General features: G+C 36.4%; 1 protein-coding gene across 1 annotated transcript; it reads right to left on the reverse strand.

Moving 5' to 3' along the window:
• Nucleotides 1–958: 958 nt before the first annotated feature.
• On the reverse strand, nucleotides 959–6,300 carry LOC115977560 (leucine-rich repeat receptor-like serine/threonine-protein kinase BAM3). Its single transcript, XM_031099476.1, has 2 exons — nucleotides 3,356–6,300; nucleotides 959–1,709 (listed from the first exon to the last, which is right to left on the reverse strand). The coding sequence occupies exons 1-2, from the start codon at nucleotides 5,931–5,933 to the stop codon at nucleotides 1,288–1,290; spliced, it is 3,000 nt and encodes a 999-aa protein (XP_030955336.1). The 5' UTR covers nucleotides 5,934–6,300; the 3' UTR covers nucleotides 959–1,287.
• Between the last annotated feature and the right edge of the window lie 16,505 nt (nucleotides 6,301–22,805).

Below are 22,805 nucleotides of genomic sequence, written 5' to 3' on the forward strand. Positions count from 1 at the left end.
TTTCTCTGTTTTCCGATCCCTTTTCTCTAAGGTCTCTATTCTCGTTTATACTACATCTCTTCCTTCACCTTTACCCTACATGTGGATAGTTGATGGCTTAGGCTGATACTTGTCCCATCAGCCTCCTCTAGAAGTCTTTGGAGGATGGTTATAAGGCTAGAAAAGTACTGTTCAGAGGTCACTTCCTTATTAATGCGGTTAGAGAATTAATTACAGAGCATTCAATGCTATGGTAACAATTTTCCCCTAGATATTTTTGGGTTCCCATCTTTCTTGTACGTTTATGGTACACGTCCCATCACTAGAGCTTCTTGGAAAGTCACTTTGATCATTAGGATCTATACCCAATCTGCGTTTAGCTTATCCGATGAGATATTCCTCCTCGGATTCGGACTTCTCACGCTCTCGGCCAAAGCCCAAAACCCAATTGTATGATTTGGGCCCATGACCCCACAAACATATATAATGACGAAATCTAATTTCGTTACCATAGATTGCTACTAGGAGCACGTATAGTTACGAAACCTATTTTCGTTACCTAAAGCAATATGAGAGATATATAGTGACAGTAACGCCCCAACCCTTTTTTTTCTTTTTAAAAAAGTCATATTTTTAGACCCACGTGATCCCCACCACATAATCACAAATATCGTTCTCCCCCTCTCTTGGCTAGTCACACAATCACACCCCTCTCTTTCTCTTCTCTTTTCTTTCCTTCATACAAGCACAAACACACTCATATATATATATATATATATATATATATGGCATAATTGAAGTGACGTCAAATATATATTGGTCGCTGAGTATTTACATAATCTTAACCAGTCAATAAACAATAGTCTTATTTAATATATAATCATATTAAATAAATGAACGTAAAAAAGTTAGATAAATATGGTATATAGGTATAAGATTAAAAAAAAAAAACTAGGTACAGAAAAATTCTTCAGCAATCGAATATAAGATGTATATATATAATATGAGATAGTATGATACAAACTACAAAGAGTTCCCAAAAAAAAAAAAAAAAAAAAAAAAAAAAAAAAAAAAAAAAAAAAAAACCTACAAAGAGCGTGCATGATCCTCTTAACATAGCACGCTATCTACCTAAAAGTGCACCCATTAGTTATTCCTAACTCTATTTGCGGCCACCAAATCCCTATGCCTAAATCTAAGGAAAAAAAAAAAAAAGATTCACTTTGCTGATAGTAAGGCTATAACAAAATAAAAACCAATTTAAGGCACCATTAAACCTCAAAAAGAAAAAAGAAAAAAAAAAGTCACTTAAACCAAAAGATCTTGCTTCAATTTAGGGCAACTCCACTCTTTTTCAAGATTCTTTGTTTGTTGTTGTTGAACAATTGAAGATGATGATGATTGGTAATCTGGTGAGTGGCGAGGGAACTCTGAGAGCATTTGAACTACTTCTCTCATTGTTGGGCGTTCAACACTTTTTTCTTGGATACATAGCATTGCAATGAAGAACAAGTGCATTGCCTCATCTTTGGGCACCATTGTTAGCCTAGGATCAACAATGCACACAACCTCTTCCTTGCGACAGTTGGTTACCCTTCTGGCCCATTGTACTATATCCACACCTTCTCCAAAATCACCAACCGGACGACGGCCCGTGAGAAGTTCGAGGAGAACAACTCCAAAACTATAAACATCACTCTTCTCGTCAACTCTCAATGTGTATGCATACTCTGCATTATACAATACAAACCATATAAATTTTAATTACATACAAAATAAACATACAAGACAAAGAATATCGCAATTGTGAATGGTAATAAATAAAAAAGATTAGGTTAAGACAAAAAGAGATTCAACTTGTTCAAAGAGAAGCAAAAGAGACCAAAAGGTCCAAAAGCACCAAAACCACTTTGCTTACTACAAAATCTAAAAAAAAAAAAAAAAAATTGTTTATTATATATGCGTGTAAATATGTGTGTGTGGGCTAGGCGTGTAAAAATAAACGTGCATGATGTCGGTTAGCTTTCACGCCACTCAACGCCCTGTTACGTTAAACATCACTGTCAGAAACTCAACACAGCAGCCGCTGCCACTCCTCTCAAATTGTTGTTGTCGTTGGGGTGTGTGTTTTTGAATGTGTGTGTATGTGTTTTTGTGTCAGAGATTGATATGTCCGAATTCAGATATCGACACAGAAAACTATGTGGGCCTCCACAATCCTCTCTTGTTTGTACAGTCTAAAAGTAAAAGGGGCACAGTGAGTGTGTTGTTGAAAATTGTGGTTACCGAAAAAATTCTATGAATCTTCCTTGATTGTCTCTCTTTGTAGCTTAAAACTCGGGTTGTTTAAGTTTTTGACCTGTTACTTTAGCCTAGATCATAAAGCTAGAGTCTAGATTGGCTTTATCACCATTCACCATTGGTTTTCTAAGGATTCAAGAAGACCGTTGGATGTAGGGGATCATTTGATACTGGGAATGTCATACAAAACATCATTAGAGTTAGAAACTATAAACTATAAACTCTTTGTAGGTTGTGTACCTAGTTGTTATTATTACTCCTATAAGATTTTGTTTTGCTTAGCAGCAATTTTGATCTCATGCAAGACATAATGCTATTTCCAAGTTTTGTGGCTATAGGTCAAGTATGTTATAAAATTTATTCTTAAGTAAGGAAATCAGAATACTATGACTGTGTTTAAAATGAGAAAGTATTTCACGCATTAAATATGTATTTTTTCTTACTGTATGTGATTATGAAACTCTCGTTTTACAAAAAGAAGAATGAATATATTCGATGCATAAGATAAATAAGATAAGTATTGGTCTAAATTAGGTAACAAGAGCAATAACTCTTTTTTCTTAAAAAAATAAAATAAAAAAAAAATAAAAAAATAAAAAAAAAAACACAGAAAACGAAAATTGAGGCAAAGTTTAGTTAAATGAAAACTTTAGATCTCACTAAGCTCTACACAGAATGCCATGATTACATCGACATTATTGTCCACAATCATGATGACTGGTGAGGCCCAAACAAAAGGGGGCGGGGGGGGAGGTGGGAAAGAAAAAGGAAAACATGTACAAAAATAGTTTTTTATACAACTCTGCCTATGTGCATATTCCAGGGATACCCTAGTACCATGTGCTAGCTCTAACATCAGGAAATTTATAAGCCAGTGAGAGTACTAGTAACCTACAATCTACAGTCTTCAACAATAGATGGCTGTGAATGACCATACCAGGACAACCCAATGGCAGTGACTAATAACATGGCCATTTAACTAACTTAACTAACAAAGAAACTACCAACCAAACTCTATAGTACTACAATACTACACAAAAACAGAACATGTTTTAACAAAGTAGAGGGCACATACCAGGAGCAATGTAGCCATAAGACCCTGCAATTGTTGACATGCATTCTGATACACCACCGTCAACCAAGAACTTGGCTAGCCCAAAATCAGCAACATGTGCTTCAAAATTGGAATCCAACAAGATGTTGTTGGATTTCACATCTCGGTGAAGAATCAGTGGTGAACAATCATGGTGAAGGTAGCATAGGCCTTTAGCTGATTCAATGGCAATTTTGTACCTCAAATTCCAACTCAAGAATGCACCCTTTTTCCCGTGCAGTGCTTCGCCAAGGCTACCATTTCTCATGTACTCATAAACGAGGAGATTGGTCTCCTTATTAGAACAGAATGCGAGCAGCCTCACAATGTTTCGATGCCTAATGTTGCCCAATGTTTGAATTTCAGCTCGAAAGCCACGGTCATGGCTATTTGTGCCAAATCGAAGAAGCTTTTTGACCGCAATTTCAACCCCATTTGGCATTTTTCCATGGTAAACAACACCAGCTCCACCTCTTCCAATAACATTGCCATCTTTCACACATTCAAGGATGTCAAAGACCTTGAACTCAAGCTTTTGGAAAGCGGTCATTTTCCATGAATCTGGGCCATTTCTTTTGAATGACTTGGCCTTGATTATGGCAGCAACAGCAAACATTAGAGAACAAATCAAAAGGCCAAGAGCGAAGACTAGCTTGAAATATGCAGAGGATTTTCTGGGTGTGGTTGTGATTGTGGTGAAATTGCAAGGATTGTTAAGTAGAGGACCACAAAGTTGAGGATTACCCGCGAAAGATGAGGCATTAAAGAAAGCAAATTGACCAGATTCAGGTAGCTTACCGGAGAAATCATTGAAGGAGAAATCGGCATTTGTGAGGCTTTTCATGGTTCCAATGAATCTTGGAATTGTTTGGTTCAAGTGGTTTCTGGATAAGTTCAAGTAATTGAGTATAGGCATATTGGAAATTTCTGGTGGGATTGAGGCAGAGAGGTTGTTCTGGCTCATGTCAAGGTATGTCAAATGGTAACAGTTTCCAATTACGGGTGGGATTGGACCGGAGAGTGAATTTTGACTCAAATCAAGTTTTACTACTTGAGTGAGTTCTCCTATAGAAGGAGGGATTGGACCAGAGAATTGGTTGCCACTAAGGGAAAGGATTTGGATGGAAGAGAAATTTGAAAATGAACAAGGTAAAGGACCAGATAGGAGATTGTTTGATAAATCAAGTTGGCCTAACTTGATTGGTTTTGAAGAAGTATTGGTATTCTCTGACAATGTTCCTGATAGGTAATTGTTTTGCAACTCTACTAAGTTTAGTTGAGGCAAGTATAGGAAGCCATTTGGGATGCTACCATTCAAGTAATTGTGTGCCAACCTAACTCTAATAAGACTTGAACATGTTCCAAATCCTTGAGGAATAGGACCAAAGAGGAAGTTTTGCAAGAGAATTAGTATTGTAAGTTGATTTGACAAACAAAGGTTCCAAGGGATTGTACCAGTGAGCTTATTTGTGGACAAATCCAGCTCTTGAAGCTTTCCATTTTGGCCAAGATTCTCGGGAATCACACCAGTGAAGTTGTTCCTCCACAAGCAAAGAGTTTCCAAATTGGGAAAGTCAGCAATGTAGTCCGGTATAGAGCCGTGTAAGTTGTTCATGAAGAGGTTCAAGAGCTTGAGCTGTTTGAGATTGATGAACTCAGATGGGATTTCACCAGTGAGTGCATTGTTGGAAAGATCAAGGTTCACCAGGTTTGTCAAGTTGCCTAATTGCTTTGGAATTGAACCCAAAAGCAGATTGCCATACAAGTAGAGAGTGTCAAGAGCCTTCAAGTTCCCCAAATCACTTGGAATTGGTCCATCTAATTCACAGTTAGAAATATCCATGTGAACTAGATTTACCAACTTTCCAAACTCCACAGGAATGCCACCTTCAAAAACATTGTAATAGCCCAAGTAAATCTCTCTCAAGTTAGTGAGATTGCCCAACTGACCAGGGATTTTTCCATGAAGTTCATTTCCAGCTAGAGAAAGATACTCCAAGCTGACTAGATTTCCATAGCTTTCTGGGATTTTACCATAGAAATAATTGCCACCAAGATCCAAGTATCTGAGCTTCTTCAAGCTCAAAATCCCAAGTGGAAGAAAGGCAGTGAAGTTGTTGTTATAGGCATCCAACACTTCCAAGTTGGCGATGCTCAAGTAGTTCCAATGCAAGTCACCACTGAAACGGTTGTTTGAGATGTTTAGCCATTGAAGATTGCTCAAATTTGCAATCTCAATGATACCTGTGAAGTTATTTCCAGCAAGAGAGAGGTTGGTAAGCCTGTCAAGTTTGGAAATTTGAGGTGACACAAAACCATACAGATTCAAATCTGTTAAGTCCACTGAGACAACACGTCCACTTGAGCATTGAATTCCAGCCCAAGAACAAACTGAGCTAGGACTTGAAGAATTCCAAGTACTTAGAATGGAGTCAGAGAATTCAAAACCCTTTCTAAGTTTGACTAAGACATGGAAATCACTAACTAAAGAAGAAGCAGAAGAAGAAGAAGAAGAGATACTAAGAAGAGAGAAAAGTGTCAAAACAATGAAAGGGACCATGTTTGTTTTCTGAGAATATGTTCAAGAAAATTGAGTTTGGAAGTATTTGAAGCAAAGAGGAGAGGTTTTAAGCACTTGGGCAATAATGGATTTTATTGAAAAGGAAGGGAAAGAGAGAGGAATCTGAGAAGCTTCAAGTGAGCATGGGCTTAAGGAATCAAACATCTTCACAGAAAGAGTCTTCAAATACAAGGAAGAAGCTAAGCCTCTCCTTTTCTTTCTTCTCTTTTCTTTTCCTTTACCTTTCTTTGAGAGAAGAAGATTGAAATTCTGCTAGAAATGGTATGTGCTTGTTATCTGTATTTCTCTTTGTTAAGCTTCTTTAGGCAAAGCTAAAGAAAAAGAAAGGGAGAGAAGGTTTGTTGAAAATTTCTTTTGAAATAAAAAAAGAATAAAATAAAAAAGCCGTTGGATAACAGAAATTTAAAGTTTAGATTAGAGGGAGAAAAAGTAAAGCTTGATGCTGTCTTTCTTTATTCATATGACAAAAATGCCCTTTAGCTTTAATAAAAGGATGCTCTTTATTGCTTTGAATGAGAGAGGTAATGAAATTGCACCTTTCAATCATTCAAAATGGCTCAATTGTCCTGGTGCTTTGGTGGAATGACTATCATACAATCCTTATTTTCCAATCAATAAATGATGCAGAATTGAGAAAGAGAAATAAAAGCAATCAATGTTGCCACTATTATAATGTAGTTATGTTTATTGCTCTAGAATGTGACTCAAATCTCAAATTTTATATTGGGTATTGGTTCTCTTGTTGAAAATTTATGTGTGGAAGCCTTTTTTCTGCTAAATGTATGGTGCAAAAAATTGGACACCTTAACCAATAGAGTTGTTTTCTCTATCATGGCAAAATCTTATCAATATAAAGCATGCTTGCAACTCTTCTCTTGTATTCTTCTGCTAATACAGAAGCTACAGTACCCACTTTATATTTGAGACAATGAATTTGAAGCAGAGCATGGTTTCAATGACAAGAGAATTATTCTTCTTATAGTCTGAAATAGAGTTTGCAAGATGGCTTGCTTGTTATATTTCCCACTCTGCGTATACATTATCATCCAAGAGAACTTAAGAATCATGGTAAATTGATTAGATAACTTTAGTAGAATAATTACACGTCATATTGAAGAGAAGATTTTGCATAAGTAACAGAACAGCTAACATATGTACTCTTTGCCATGACATTAAAAAACTCTAATATGCATGAAAAGCATATGAGCACCTTGATTATGCATGGTGGACCTGGTGGACCCATAAAAAGCTTTATGACTATCGTCTGTGGTCATGACACACTATTTGAATCATACGTGTCGTTCATCAACTAGTCAGTTTATTTGAAGACATACGATTTTGTATTTTGATGCAACAACACTACAAACACAACAAATTTCACAAGTTTTTATAACTTAGTGAATTGATAAATTGTGATTAGTGCAATATCACTTTTGCATAGAACCACCACATATATCACTTTTTATTGTACACCAATCAGAATATGCCACCTCAATCCTTATGAAAAAGTTGTAAAATTTATTGTGTCATTAGACTTATTGATTTTGAGGTATATAGTTCATATTCACATGTAAATTTTTCCATACTAAGAAACCAAAAGATCATAAGAAGGGTTATTTTAAACAAATACTGAGTTGGAAACATGTGCCTGCAACAAACAGATGTTGTAAGAAGTAAAAGATGATGATTATTAATATATCATTACCATGTTGTTCAAAAACCAATAAATAATTATGTTGGATGAATAGGTTGCATGGAAGAAGGAACTAGTGGAAGCTTTCTTTCTTGAACTTTATTCCTTCTCCTTCCTTGCCCTACAGTGATGGGACCAAGTCTCTATGTAATGTGATATTTGAGAGCTTTATTAGAAGATGGAATAGTCTTAAAGGGAGGGCTGAAAAGTAAAAGCAGAGATAATTTGCTTTTGATCTTCCACTTTAAAAGAAAAGCAAAAGAAAAATCCATGACCCCTCTTCCTCACATGGAAAAGAGTGCTCTTGTATTAACTTGAATTCATTCATAACCTCTCTCTCTCACTCAAAAGAAAAATCTATACCTTCTTCATAGGAAAGAGTGCTCTTGCATTAACTTGAACACCCGTCTCTCTCTCAAGTGGGCTTTGTCATAGAATAATGGTTGGCTCCACATATTTTCGATGCTCTCATGGCAAGTGATTTAGGCTAGGGGTGCTCTTTTGAGGTGTCTCTATCTGTGATATTGATGAGCAGGCCTGCCCTTATGAAGGGTCACTGTCTATTGGCTTGGCTTTATCATGCGCTGAAAACCCCTAAATGTGATCACATTATGTTTAGCTCAGTAATGCCATACTAGGGAGTCATATGTACGTTACAGGTAAAATCCAAGAGGGAACATCTCAATTTCACTTTTGTCTAAATCTTTCATGCCCCATCAGACCAAGTCACCTTACACTACTTTGTAGTAATGTATTATTAAACTTTTATTTAAAATATCAAGGATAAGTAAGCTCAAAAAGAGGGTGCATTGATTGGTAATCCTAAGATTTGCATATGAAAAGAAAAGACATACATTGTTGTCACAAACGTCTTGCATTTTGTTGGTTTTTGTTAAAAAAGTGCTGACTGCATAATAATCCAAAAAACCACGGGTCCATTGTCATATTGCTAGCATCATATTGTGGTGAAAATATGGTATTAGATATACTTTTAATTCTGGCCAAAGAAATAGAGATAATATATTGTAAACAATAGTGTATATCTGCTAGGAGGTTTTTTTATTATATTTATTTATCCTTTCAAATAAATTTTCTTTTTGCTGAGTTTCCATTCTGAAATTTCAAAGCCTGATGCAAGGTAAGAAAGGCTTTATGATAGATAATCCAAATAGCTTTTAAAGGTCATATCTAGTGCACAAAAGTTCCATTTTTGCGAGGCCAAAGAGAAGTGATTAGTAAGCAATCTTTAACCCCAATTCGAAGAGCTTTGCAATTCAAAAAAATCATGATAAGAAAGTCAGTAATTATAGTCATTGAAAACTTGGGAATACTGAGAAAAACTATTAAGAACTTAAATGGTCTGAAATATTCTGCATTAATTATTGAAATAGGAAAGTAACCAAAATAGCCTGTGCTCTGTGAAAGCAGCACTTGGTATCTAAATTGACTTCCATCAAAGCAACCACCCCCTTTGATTCCAGATCAAAAGATCATATTATCCAATTAAGAAGATTATACAAGGATGGTGGGGAAGAAATTATGTAAAAAATTAAAAAGAAGAAGAAGAAGAACAATTGCTGACTTTCTATTGCACTAACACCATAGTGTGCAAAAAGAGAGAACCAGATTCATTATCTTTCTTTCTTGAGGAATTAAATTGTTAAAGCAGCTTTGGATGTCAATGTCATGCACAAGCTGTGCCATTCTTTCCTTGACATGGTATTATTGATCAAAGGTGAAAGAATATACATTTCCTCTTCCCATTTTTCTGACTTCAGAACTATTAAATCAAGATTACACCTTTTTCGATTTAAAAAGCAGGGAATTCAACCATTTCCGCCGAATATTTGGTGAAAGTAATCAAAGTATACTAAATATAATTAAGTCTAACCTTTTCCTTTTTCCCAGCTTCCTATTTTTGTTCAAAGTTTAATAAATTTCCCATAATAGTTATATGCTAACATGGTGAAATTGATTTGACTGCATGGGAGCCAGGCAGTATACTTGCCATTGGAAAAGTATAGAAAGACTACTTATGTTTTTTTAAACAATTAGTCTATTCACACAACAATCTTCACAATTTTGTTCTCAACAGCTAAGGTTGTGATATTTATGATTGATGCTAATAAAGGGATAGCATTACTCCAATTACAATTGTCACATCAACAGTTGTGAAAAAGATTGTTAAAAATTATTGTCCCTAACATTACTGAAATTGAACTAACCAATATGTTAGTGTACAAATCTAATAAGCTCTCTAAGCCCACTGTATTATACTTAACGAAATGTGGCCAGAAAAGAGCTGCTACTGTCATCTTCAAAGACATAGAAGTAAATAAAAGTTTACTGAATAAGATTTGCCCTTTCATCAGATGGATATATATATATATATATTGTAAGGTTGAATTTATTCAACCATCTAATTGGCTTTGTTCCGTGCCAAATTTGCTTGTAATTCAGCATTTAGTAACCCTGTATTTAAGTGGGTTTGATGTAAGGGTAGTGAGTGAGATAGAGTGAAGTTTGCTCAAGAGTGTGCTAGCTGGAGCACTATAGGACAAAACAGGACAACTGGCTATACGGTTATCTCGCGACTGGATCTCGCGACTTAGTCAAACCGCGAGGTCAAGCCGCGAGCCACCCCTGTTTTGTAAAACCTGACGTTTCACATTCCTCTCCCACTCCAGTATAAATACCCCTATTACCCACGATTGAAAGAGAGCTTCCAGAGAGAATTTTGAGAGAGAAACCCTAAAGAAAAACAAGATTGATTCACACACAATTTATACCTTAGAGACTCTTCAAATTCCTCAACTCTCTTCCTCTCCATTGTCAAATCCTTGAGAGGCATTATACCAAACCAGGTTCTCACCATCATCATCATTGTGAGACTGCTGTTTGGATTTCTGGGAAGCAGCTAGGAAGGAACCAATCTTCATTGGTTGATGCTACGGTCTAGTAGCGAAATCCGGGAAGCTAGAAAAGAAAAAGGTTCGGCGCAACCCCATTGGAGCAAGAAGCTTGGAGGGCTTAGGTGCACTGGGTAGATTAGGCTTGGAGGGTCTATTGCTGTCCTTGTATCCCAACTGTATTTTCTAGTGGATTGTTTACCGCTTGGAGGACGGCGGAGAGGTTTTACGCCGAGGGCTTCGGTTTCCTCTTCGATAACACATCGCGTGTTGTCTTTGTGTTTGCATCTTCCTTCCTTTCTATCTTTGCCTTTTCATTATCTGATGTGGTTTTATTTTGTTATGGCTTAGATAGTTTTTAACCAATTTCATATTATAGCATATGTTAAGTTTCCGCACACTAGTTGTTTGACATATTGCTTGAATTGGTTAAGTTGTAATTTGGGGGTCTAAACGTTCAAAGGTGTTTTGTACACGTTTTTGAACTTTCAATTGGTATCAGAGCGGGTACACTGCTATTGGTTTCATTACCATTGTGTGATCCTTGACTCCCTTTTGAGATGGATAGGTCTCAATCCCTAAATGCACTTCCATATTTTGATGGTAGTAATTATGCTTTTTGGAAGGTTCGCATGAGAGCTTTTCTGTGTTCTATTGATGAATCCGTTTGGGATGCTGTTGAGATTGGTTGGACCAAACCAGAGGCAGCCAAATCCACATGGGATAAGGCAGCACTTGCTGCATCTAATGCTAACAGTAAAGCACTCAATGCTATTTTCTGTGGTGTGTCTCCAGATGAATTTCACAGGATTTCTCATATTACCGTGGCCAAAGAAGCATGGGAGATTTTGGAAACTACCTATGAAGGCACGAAGAAAGTGAAAGACACCAAGTTACAAATGCTGACCACTCGGTTTGAGGAGCTCAAAATGAGTGAGGATGAGTCTTTTGACTCTTTCTATGGGAAGTTAAATGAAGTGGTTGTCAGCAAGTTCAACTTGGGGGAGAAAACGGAGGACTCAAAGATTGTAAGGAAGATCCTTCGATCATTGCCGGAAAGTTTTCGAGCTAAAGTGACAGCAATTGAAGAGAGCAAGGACCTCGATGACATCAAAGTGCAGGAGCTGGTTGGTTCTCTGCAGACTTATGAGATGTCGCTGCCCAATCAACGGAAGAGTAAATCTCTTGCTCTAAAGACCATTAATGAGAAGGTGGAAGATCAAGACTCATCGGGAGAAGATGTGGTTGACAAAGATGTTGCATACCTTGTCAAAAATTTCAAAAAGTTTTTGAAATTCAAAAATAATGGCAAATTTGATGATAAAAGAAAATTCCAAAGTTCTGGAAGGGAGAAAAGGGAATTCAAAAGGAAAGATGGAAAAGAATCCCAACCTACACAAAGTGTCACTTGTTTCGAATGTAACGGGCATGGACACTTTAAGAAGGAATGTCCGAATTATTTGAAATCAAAAGGTAAAGTGTATGCCACGACCTTGAGTGACTCGGATTCGTCTGACTTAGAATCTGAAGAGAGCTGTGATGGAAAGGGGAACTATTCGGCTTTTATGACTATTGCTCATGTTGAGTCTTCAGATGAGTTGAATCTACTTGTACGAGACCTTGGAGAACATAGTGATGATGAATCACTAGGAATTGTTGAAGAATCGGATGCTGAAGAAGATGGAAGCACAGCAAATCTTCAGGAGAATTATAACTCACTCTTGGAGAAGTCGGGGGACTACACAAGGGTGGTCAAGGCTGCTGTGAGAAAAATGAAGAAGGCTGAGGAGGACTACAAAAGTCTCCTAATCCGATATAGGGAGGCCAAATGTGAGATAGAAACACTGAATGGTGAGTTGTCCGAAACTTACACAAAAGTAAGATTTCTTGAGAGTGAGGTTGTGCAAGCAAATGCTAAAGTAGAGAGGGTCACCACCAAGAAGCTAGATGATGTTATCTCATCTCAAAAGAGCTTTTCAGACAAATCCGGATTGGGATATACCGGAGGAGGTAGTTCATCTGGAAATGTCACTAAAGAAGTGAAGTTTGTAAAGGCCAAAGATCCAGTTGTAGCTAACCTTACTGGTGAGAAGCTCGAGGTGGAGGAGAAGAAGAATTTGGTGAACCAACGGATGTTAAATCCTCGTAATCAGTCTGTGGGCAGGTTTGAATCTCGTGCCAAGTCACGTCCACGACCACAAAGAGGTCCTAGAGGAACTTATGTGTGCCACTATTGCGGACTTCAAGGGCATACTCGACCAAATTGCCAAAAGCTGAGAGCAAAGAATAGTGCAACTCCTCAAAGGTCAGGAGGACCTAGAAATGATAGAAGAATTTGGGCTGGAGATCAATCTGGAGATCAAAATGGTGATCCCGGAATGATGAACGTGATGAAGATGATTGGTGTATTCACCAACTGCTTGGAAAGCTTCTCACGAAGGTTTGAAAGCCCTAACTCCCGTACCCAATCCTATAAGGAAATCACCCCAAACGCAAGTGACATATGGGTGAATAAGGGTACTCATGCATAAGCATTAAAACATGTCCATGCATTAATACTTCCTATGCTTTGTGACAATGTTTGTTTGGTTTGCTTGCTGTTTTTGATGTTGGTTGTTTGTTTGTCTACTTGTACATATCTTTATTTTGTCTTATCAATCTTTTTGTTTCTTGTGTCAAAAATCCAAAAATCACATAAAAAAATTAGAAAATCAAAAAGCTTGATTGACTTTGTTGAGTTTTTTGTCTCAAAACTTGTTTTGCCTTGTACCTTTGTGCTAATGGCTTTGTGCATTTTTGAGCATTGCTTGTTTTCATGCACTTATATCACTGTGGGAAAAATCTTGAAATCTATGTGATTGTTGTAAATAGATCTTCAAACTTGTCATGAATGATTAGTGAATGGTTATGTTGATCTTGAGACTTGCATAGACTTGTGTCTATATATCTTCCCACTCTTTATTTTTGTTTTGCTAAAAAGAGCTCACCAAATGTAAATCTCCAAATGAAAAGAGATATTGAGCTGCAAAAGCCTATCGCACATTCTAGTATTTGACTAGGAAAAAGGGTAAGCGACTTTATATTAAAGAAAATGTTTATTCAAAAAGTCAAAGGCTTGTTCATTAAAGTGAAATGTCAAATATCACTCTCACAATGAGAGGTGATTGACTCAAAAGATCAAAAATATCAAATGTTATGATTGAAAGTGGAGTCAAATGTAAAGCTCCAAATCATGTTATCAAGTTTTGTGGGAAGTCATATATACATATTTCTATAATTGAGATGGGTCACATGATCTAGTGCTAATTGTGTATGCCTTGGTTGAATTGATCATTGAAGCTTCACATTAGACGAAGGACTATCTCATTGTTGATATCCACACACAACACACAAGTTTATGTTCAATAAATGCCATATTCATTTGTGTGATTGTACTTGATGAAATATGTTTTCACATGCTCAATCTGTGTTAATTCAAGCACAAAAAGATTTTTGAGTATTTTAGGTGTTTTTGGAAAGTATTTTGTTTGAAAAATCTGAAAATTTCAAAAATCCTATTTTGCCCTGTTTTGGCGGCTCAGTCGCGGGTATGTCAAGTCGCGAGCCTCAGTCGCATCTTCACTGGTCATTTTTGGCGACTTGTTCGCGAGTGGAAGGTCCAGTCGCGAGGTTCACTCAGAGATTTTCGCGGCTCAGCTCGCAACTCACTCGCGGGTAGACCTTCCAGTCGCGAAAACCACTTAGAAAATTTTTCAAATTTTTGTTCTTGAGTGCTTTGGCGGCTAGAGCTAGCGACTGTGTGGCGACTTAATCAAGTCGCGAAAAACGCGTGTTTTACAGAAATAAGAGCAGTTTTTAAATCTTTTTCAATTTTCCCTCGAATATTTGTGACTGTTCATCTTCTCTCTAAACTATCTCCCTCCCATACACTCTGTGCTCTCATCTTCAATCTCCATTGTTGCATACTTGTAGCTCAAAATCTTCAAATCACAGGTATGGGTTTTCAGTTTTGCACTATTTTCTACTTGATTTTGTGCTTTTCCCTTTGATTTTTCGCATATGCTTGTGATTTAGAAATGGGTTTGTGTTTCGGTTTTTTTTTTGCTCCTTGTTCATGCCTCACTTGCGATTGCTGCTGCTAGAATATGATTTGATCTTAGTTGTTCCCTTATTGTTCTTCATCCTGTGCTTAGCTAAGAGATTCTTTGATTTTATCTGAACTTTGAGCTGTTGAGTTGTTTCAAATTGTTCCTTTTGAGGCTGTGTGTTTTACTGTGCTAAATATGCATGCTCTATTGTGTAAATCTTTTGGGAGCATATGTGAGCCTCACAATGCTGTTTATGAGACATATCATTTTCCATTATCTGTCTCATTGACTTATAACTGCCTTTGGGATAGTTTCTATATCTGATGCTTTTATATGTGTTTCCTATCTTAGCCTTGTTTATCCATGTGATTGATCTAAATAGCTTGTGTTTAAATGTTCCAAGTTCATTTGTATGGATGAAATCTCTTTGTTAATTACATGGGACTGACTAGTTCTACACATATATTGCTCTATACTGTTGTGGCCTCTTCTGATTGTTCACAGATGGCTCCCTCACCTCCTAAGAAGAAAACTCCTGCAAAGAAGGCTGACAAAAGATTGAAAATGGATTCTAAACTATTTAGGTCAGTTCATCATTTTGAGAGATACAGGGATAACTTCATGAGTGCAGGAATTATTCAAGAAAGATTTGTAGATTTGGAGGATTTGAGACAAACCTTTATCCCCAGCTGTTTTGAAGGAAGAGGATGGGAAAAACTTCTGAGTGATTTCCCTGTAGTGTGTGAACCTCTGATTAGGGAATTTTACTCAAATGCTGTGATAAAGGAGAATGAGTTAAGTTGCTGGGTTATAGGTAAAGAATTCATTTTGGATGCTCATGTCATAGATGATGCATTAGGACTTGAAGGATTAGAAGATGAGGAATTTATCAACTACAAGGATAGGAGTGTCTCTATTGAAACAGTTCAACAAAGGATAGGTGGGCAGAGAGAAGGAAAATGTTTGAATACCACTGCCTTTCCAGTGGACATGAGGTGTCTAACAATCATCATGATGTTTAACCTCTATCCCATTAAGAAGTTGACGACAATCAATTGTGCTAGAGCAATCTTTCTGATGGATCTCAAAGAAAAGAACTTCATAGACATAAGTTCCCACATATATGACACCATTGTGGATGAGACAAAAACAACCTCTAGGCCAAAATTGATCTTTCCCAGTTTGCTAATGAGGATTTTTAGAAGGAAGGGTGTTCCTATCCCACAAGACATCAGTCCCATGTCCACACCTTCTGCAATTAACAAGCTTACCTGCAAAAGGATAAGTGTTAGGCTTCCAGGAGAAGAAGATGAAGGTGATGAAGGAGAAGGTGTCCCAATGGAGACTGAAGCAGAGGCAGCAGGGCATGCATCAACCTCAACACCCAGGTTGAGTGGCAAAAGACCCAGAGCATCAACTTCTTCAGATACACCTCCAGATGCTTTCCAAATCATTCTGGAAAGACTTGATGGGATCAGAGAAGTCCAGACTGAGCACTCTGAGAGGATGAGAGCTATGTAGGATCAGATTGATGTTTTGTCTGCAAAACTTGACAGCTTCACCACTCAGCCTGAACACTGACCCTTTGGCCATTCCTGTCAAAAAGGGGGAGATGTTTCTGTTGATAATGACATTGATGATTGATTGAGAAGCAGAAAAGCAGCTCTTAAGGGGGAGTAATGTGTTGAGGGGGAGTCATGTCAAACTCTAAGACTTTGTTTATATATATTTATGTTTTGAGTACTCTTAGTGTTTTTATGGGTTTGATACACTATGTGTATTGTTTCTAACTCTTAACTTATACTCTTGGTTTAAACTTTAATATATTTTGATGATGTTATTCAGGATGTTTTGTGATTCGTACCCATGTGCTTTTGTAAGCTTTTAGGGTTAATGTTTTATGCATAGTTTGTAGGCTTTATGGTTTGTACCTTGCTTAGTGCAGCCTTTATGCTATGTTAAAATCAGTACTTTAATCTAAATGTTATGCATTTTGGTTTATGTACTGTCACTCTTGTGCCCTTGTAGGATTGTTCCTAGATGCATATGCCTTGTGTGATATGCATTGGTTGAGTGTTGAGCATACAAGTGTCTTGCCTTGTGCTTGTTAACTTGTATGTCCTTGTGTTCATTCCAAGTGTGAATGAGCACTGTGATCACTACCTTGTGGTGTTCACTTGGTTGATCAAGCCATGGTTTGTTTCTTAACTCCATCTTTGCTTGATCACATATTGCCTGTTTCATATGCATTTATAATTTTCTGCTTACAATGATCATGGTGTATTGTTGTGTTTCAGGAGTATTGTGTTCATATGATTCAAGTGCTTCACAGCTTCTAGAGTTAGGTGTGAGTGAGTTTTGTTCAACTGTTCCCAACTCACATGTTAAGTCTAGAGTCTGTTTTAGGGTTTTGTCACGGAATAGCCAAAGGGGGAGATTGTAAGGTTGAATTTATTCAACCATCTAATTGGCTTTATTCCGTGCCAAATTTGCTTGTAATTCACATTTAGTAACCCTGTATTTAGGTGGGTTTGATGTAAGGGTAGTGAGTGAGATAGAGTGAAGTTTGCTCAAGAGTGTGCAAGAAAACAGAGACTCGCAGTTGGGACTCGCGGGTGACTCGCGGCTGCAAGCCGCCAGAAGCAGCACACGTGCCAAGCATGCTAGAAGATGAACAGTTATGCTAACTGGAGCACTACAGGACAAAACAGGACAACTGGCCATACGGTTATCTCGCGACTGGATCTCACGACTTAGTCAAGCCGCGAGGTCAAGCCGCGAGCCACACCTGTTTTGTAAAACCTGACATTTCACATTCCTCTCCCACTCCAGTATAAATACCCCTATTACCCACGATTGAAAGAGAGCTTCCAGAGAGAATTTTGAGAGAGAAACCCTAAAGAAAAACAAAATTGATTCACACACAATCTATACCTTAGAGACTCTTCAAATTCCTCAACTTTCTTCCTTTCCATTGTCAAATCCTTGAGAGGCATTATACCAAACCAGGTTCTCACCATCATCATCATTGTGAGACTGCTGTTTGGATTTCTGGGAAGCAGTTAGGAAGGAACCAATCTTCATTGGTTGATGCTACGGTCTAGTAGCGGAATCTGGGAAGCTAGAAAAGAAAAAGGTTCGGCGCAACCTCGTTGGAGCAAGAAGCTTGGAGGGCTTAAGTGCACTGGGTAGATTAGGCTTGGAGGGTCTATTGTTGTCCTTGTATTCCAACTGTATTTTCTAGTGGATTGTTTACCGCTTGGAGCGCGGCGGAGAGGTTTTACGCCGAGGGCTTCGGTTTCCTCTTCGATAACACATCGCGTGTTGTCTTTGTGTTTGCATCTTCCTTCCTCTCTATCTTTGCCTTTTCATTATCTGCTGTGGTTTTATTTTGTTATGGCTTAGATAGTTTTTAACCAATTTCATATTATAGCATATGTTAAGTTTCCGCACACTAGTTGTTTGACATATTGCTTGAATTGGTTAAGTTGTAATTTGGGGGTCTAAACGTTCAAAGGTGTTTTGTACACATTTTTGAACTTTCATATATATATATATATATATATGCATGTGGTACAAGATTGTCAGCCAGTCTTTTTTTGTACTATACTATCCATTCAAGAAGTTTCCACTTACAAAATGATAAATATCATAAGCTCTAAACATAAAATACCACACATGCATGAGAAATGCATGGCGCGTGGGGGCGACGCTCAATTCATAGTGAAGGATGTGCATTACAACTATACAAGTCAGCGGGGTCCAAACTCTTCATTGTGCCTATGGAGATTCTCTGACTACATATTGGAGACAAATGGATCTTCTATGTGACAATTATTTGTAGCATTTTGTCACTACAAATACAACTTGGGGTATATTGTTTGGTAGTATTTTTGTTGCATTAGCTTTGGTGCTTAGTAGTTAGCTTTCAAAAGAACTGCCAAAGAGCACCTAAATTATGATGCTTGCAAGATGACTTTTAGAACCCATAGTTATGAATCCTTTGAGAGTTTGGGTTGTTGTTTGAGCTATATAACACAAGTACTCAACAAATAAATAACACACCCATGTGTCCATCGTCAGTTAAGCAAGTAATTAATGCATAACATCTAGGTCAAATGCCAACGATTACAAACCATTAATAAGCACTTATCAATGTAGCTTCCCGTACCGGACTTGATAAAGTAATGGGCATTACAACCTTAAAAAAAGGTTAGCAGGAAAAGGAACAAACTTTAGCGATTTCATTCATTCCCTAAAGAGGGTTTCAGAGTATCGGTGGCTACACATCACATCGGTGTTTTAGACTTTCTTTCTTTATAACATCAGTGTTCCATACTTTCTTTCTTTATTGATGTTTATGTAAGTGTGTAAATTTTTTTGTGAGGTTTGATTAGCTACATTTGTAATCCATATCATTGATAGTAGATTTTGGTTGGTATTTTTCATTGACATAAGCTTGGAGTTAGCCGAACTACCTTAAATGTTATCGCCTTGTAATATTTTTCTCTAATTTTTTATTTGCATGAATATACTTTGCAGTTCTACTAGTCCCAAATCACAACAAAAACTTATCTTTATTGGTTAACATGGCAACTTGCTAAAAATCTGGTCCTTCCAATAATTTGTGAAGAAACATATAAAAGTCTATTGGCAAAATAACTTTTAATTTTAGTGATTAAATGACAAAGAACTATGGCGGGATTTTACTCTTGTAATTCTTTAGAAAATTCTTTTATTAATTGCATATAGATTTTTTATATAGAATAAATTGCATATAGAATTGGAGCTTAATATCTTTTACCATCATGTCCATATCATTGGTATAATGAAAAGTAAAAAAGGAAAATCAACCGGCACTCAGCTGAAAATCTTGAATTTCAAAGCTCATTGCTTTTTTATTTTTTTTTGAAAAACTTGTGGTAAATCTATTGCATCGAATAACAACTTAATACTAATGGGCACAATAAATTAAACTTTCTTCTCAAAAGAAAACCTGAGATAGAACCTCAATATACTCTTAAAAATTAATCAAGCCGAAAGTACTCAAAATTGAAATTCATTCAGCTATGCTTGAAGAGGCCAAGAACAAGTTGAATTCAACTCATCAAAAATCAATTACTTATGCTACTTTATATACCTAGTCAATTTGCATGTTTTATATTGGTAAAAGGATGACAAAACTGTGAATATAAAATAATCGTTAATTAAAATGGTCTAAACTAAAATATAAAAAAGGAAAGGCACTCACATAAATGGGCGCCACCCTAATCTAATTAAGGGTACCAGACAACATAATTATCATATCTCAAATGAAGTCCATATGGGGATGAAAAGAACATTATGATTCTTTGACTAGGTATGAAAGCCAAGCAGGAGCCCAGCTAGAAAGGCACCCACATTATAAATCATATATGGGCGCCACACAAATACAAGGCATTCACGCTTGAATCCTTTGAAGTTTGAAAACCTTTGGTAAATGCCCCAAAGAGCTTTCCTTCAATAATCAAAAGATGGCTGCCTTATGTTTACTTAAAGGCCAAAGGTAGCATCTTTGGAAGGTGGCTATGTTCCTTATTCTCATGCACCCGTTAATAAAGATAAGACCAAAAACTGAAAAAAGAAAGGGTATTATATATAAAAGGAAAAGAAAAAAGAGGAGGAGAGAAGTGGGAACCTAAATTGGTTCCTAAGTAAAGCAACTTCAGCTTGCCCCCACCACAATTATGAATAAGGCTTCATCCATTTCCTCCTTCACTCAATTAGTTAGTACACACACACACAAAAACTTACATACTTTGTGAGTATTCTCTCTCATTATTAAGGAGTGCGTTTGATGTTAGCTTTACATGGATTCAAAGCATTCTATAGTCTTGAAACAGGCTTGGAACTCATGCCTTGAAAATGAGTATTAGGTATGTTCTACATTGTTAAAGAATGAATCTAATGTTGGCTTTTTAAGAAGAGTGTGAACTTTTAAGGATATCTAATTTGTCTCACATTAAGGAGCAGATTGGTAATCCTAAGAACTTGGAACCTCACACATTCTAACCTTTAAGGCACTCTTGATAAATTTTATGGACTTTCTTTCTCCCATGTTCTTAACTACCAAAAACTACATTTAATGACACAAATTTCAGTCTTATCTGATGGACTTTCTCACCCATGTTCTTAACTACCAAAAATATATGAAGTAAATGACATACAAATTTTAGCCTTATATGACGGACTTTCTCTTAAAATACTTATCATGTTTCATCACTCAATAACTTTCTATTACATATAGATATTGTATTTACAATTCCACTATAGAATTACATTATCTCCTTGTACTTACATGCTTAAATAATATCAAGATGATAAAAAATCTCTAACTATCTAATCTATATGATGTTAAAATTTATAGTTTTTTAAAACTCAAAATTGTAAACAAAATAGTTTTTTGAATTTCAAAACTATATACAAAACATGGGTTTATAGATTACATAGAAAATAACATCTAGTTAAAACAAAATTTGATATATATGTTAAGAGCATATAAACAACATGTAATCCAATAATGAAATTTCAAATATTAATTCAATAAAAAAAAATTATTGAATAAAGTGACATTAACAAAAAGTTACAGAAAATGTAACAAAAAGTTCAACCTAAACGCCTATTTCTGTGAAGATATTAATCATGGGAACTCAAACATAAGTGTACTATATATCAGTCTACCAAGTGTAGAGATTAATCATGGGAACTAAGTGTACTATCAGTCTACCACCACCAATTCACCATGCATTTACTATGCCAAAAGTGACACCTTTAATATAGAAAAGTGAGTGTTTCACTCTTTGCAATAAGGATGAAGTACTTAGCCCCTTGATTAAAGTGTGCACAAACTACTCAGCAAAGCGACGTAGACTGCAGACACAAAAAATGGAAGCACTCCTCCCTAGTCTTGAATATAGCAGTGTCAAGTAGCTCTCATTGGAATCACACACAAAAAAATAAAGCTCCAAATCATGCTGCCCTTTACTATTTTCTTCCTTTGGATTTTGGGGCACTTCCATGCTCAGTACTACACCACTTTTGTAAGTTACTTATCAGTCCAAAGCACCATAACTGTTACATGAGAAAAAAAGTGATGAGGTCTCTCTCTGAACCAACCTTTTGCTTTGGCTGGGGTTCACTAAAAAAACATCACTTATCAAATACTCAATTATTGTTTTTTTCTCTCTTTTTTATCATATGTATTTTAATTTAACAATACAGCCCAAAAGATTTTTTTTCCCCTCAAATGGTTATAGAAAGAATCTATTCAAACAGAACTTGGACAGATTCACAAAAGTTTTAAGATACAAACAATTTTCAAGGTATATACCCTTTTAGATTTGGACAAGTTTTTCTTTCATTTGTTTATGAGGTAAAAAGCTTTTTAAACTCTTATGCAATATTATAATGAGTAATTCTATAGACACAACTTTTCTCATCATTGCTAACTTATAATAGTTAGAGCAACAAAACTTTTACCTAGGGTTTGTGAATTCAAGTTAGCTCAATTGGAGATCTAGGGTTTCAATCCCCGTCTACACCAAAAACCAACTGATATGTTGGTCTGATGATAAAGAGTTATCATCAGGAGCGGATGTTATAAGTTGGACCCCTCTCTCTCTCTCTCTCTCTCTCTCTCAAAAAAAAAACCTAGGGTCTATTAATTACTAATTTTTTTTATACACTAATTATAACATGTCAGTAATTTTTTTTATACACTAATTATAACATGTTAATAGTTGTGAAAAACATAATATCCTTATACTTATTGCATAATCTTACGTTTGTTTTCTTTTGAGAATTCATTTTACTATCATGGGAAGCATCAATCATGACTCAAATCAGCCCCAAGGCGAACGCCGAGGTCGGCAAGGCCTGCAACTATACTGTTGACTAACAGCGAAAATGAATAGTGAAACAAACTTTGAGTTATCAAGCCATAATCAAGACAAAGAGAATGAAACAAGGGAATGTTAGAGCAAATCTATGAAAAATCAAATCCAGAGAGATTTCATTATAATAATGTGATAAAGAAGCAAATGTTTAATTCTTTCTAAAATCCCCCTTTTGCACCCTTATTATAATAAGATCGGCCAAAATGGGCATTTGTCCATTTCGCCCA

Source organism: Quercus lobata, chromosome 2 (genome assembly GCF_001633185.2).
Source record: "Quercus lobata isolate SW786 chromosome 2, ValleyOak3.0 Primary Assembly, whole genome shotgun sequence".
NCBI lineage: Eukaryota > Viridiplantae > Streptophyta > Magnoliopsida > Fagales > Fagaceae > Quercus > Quercus lobata.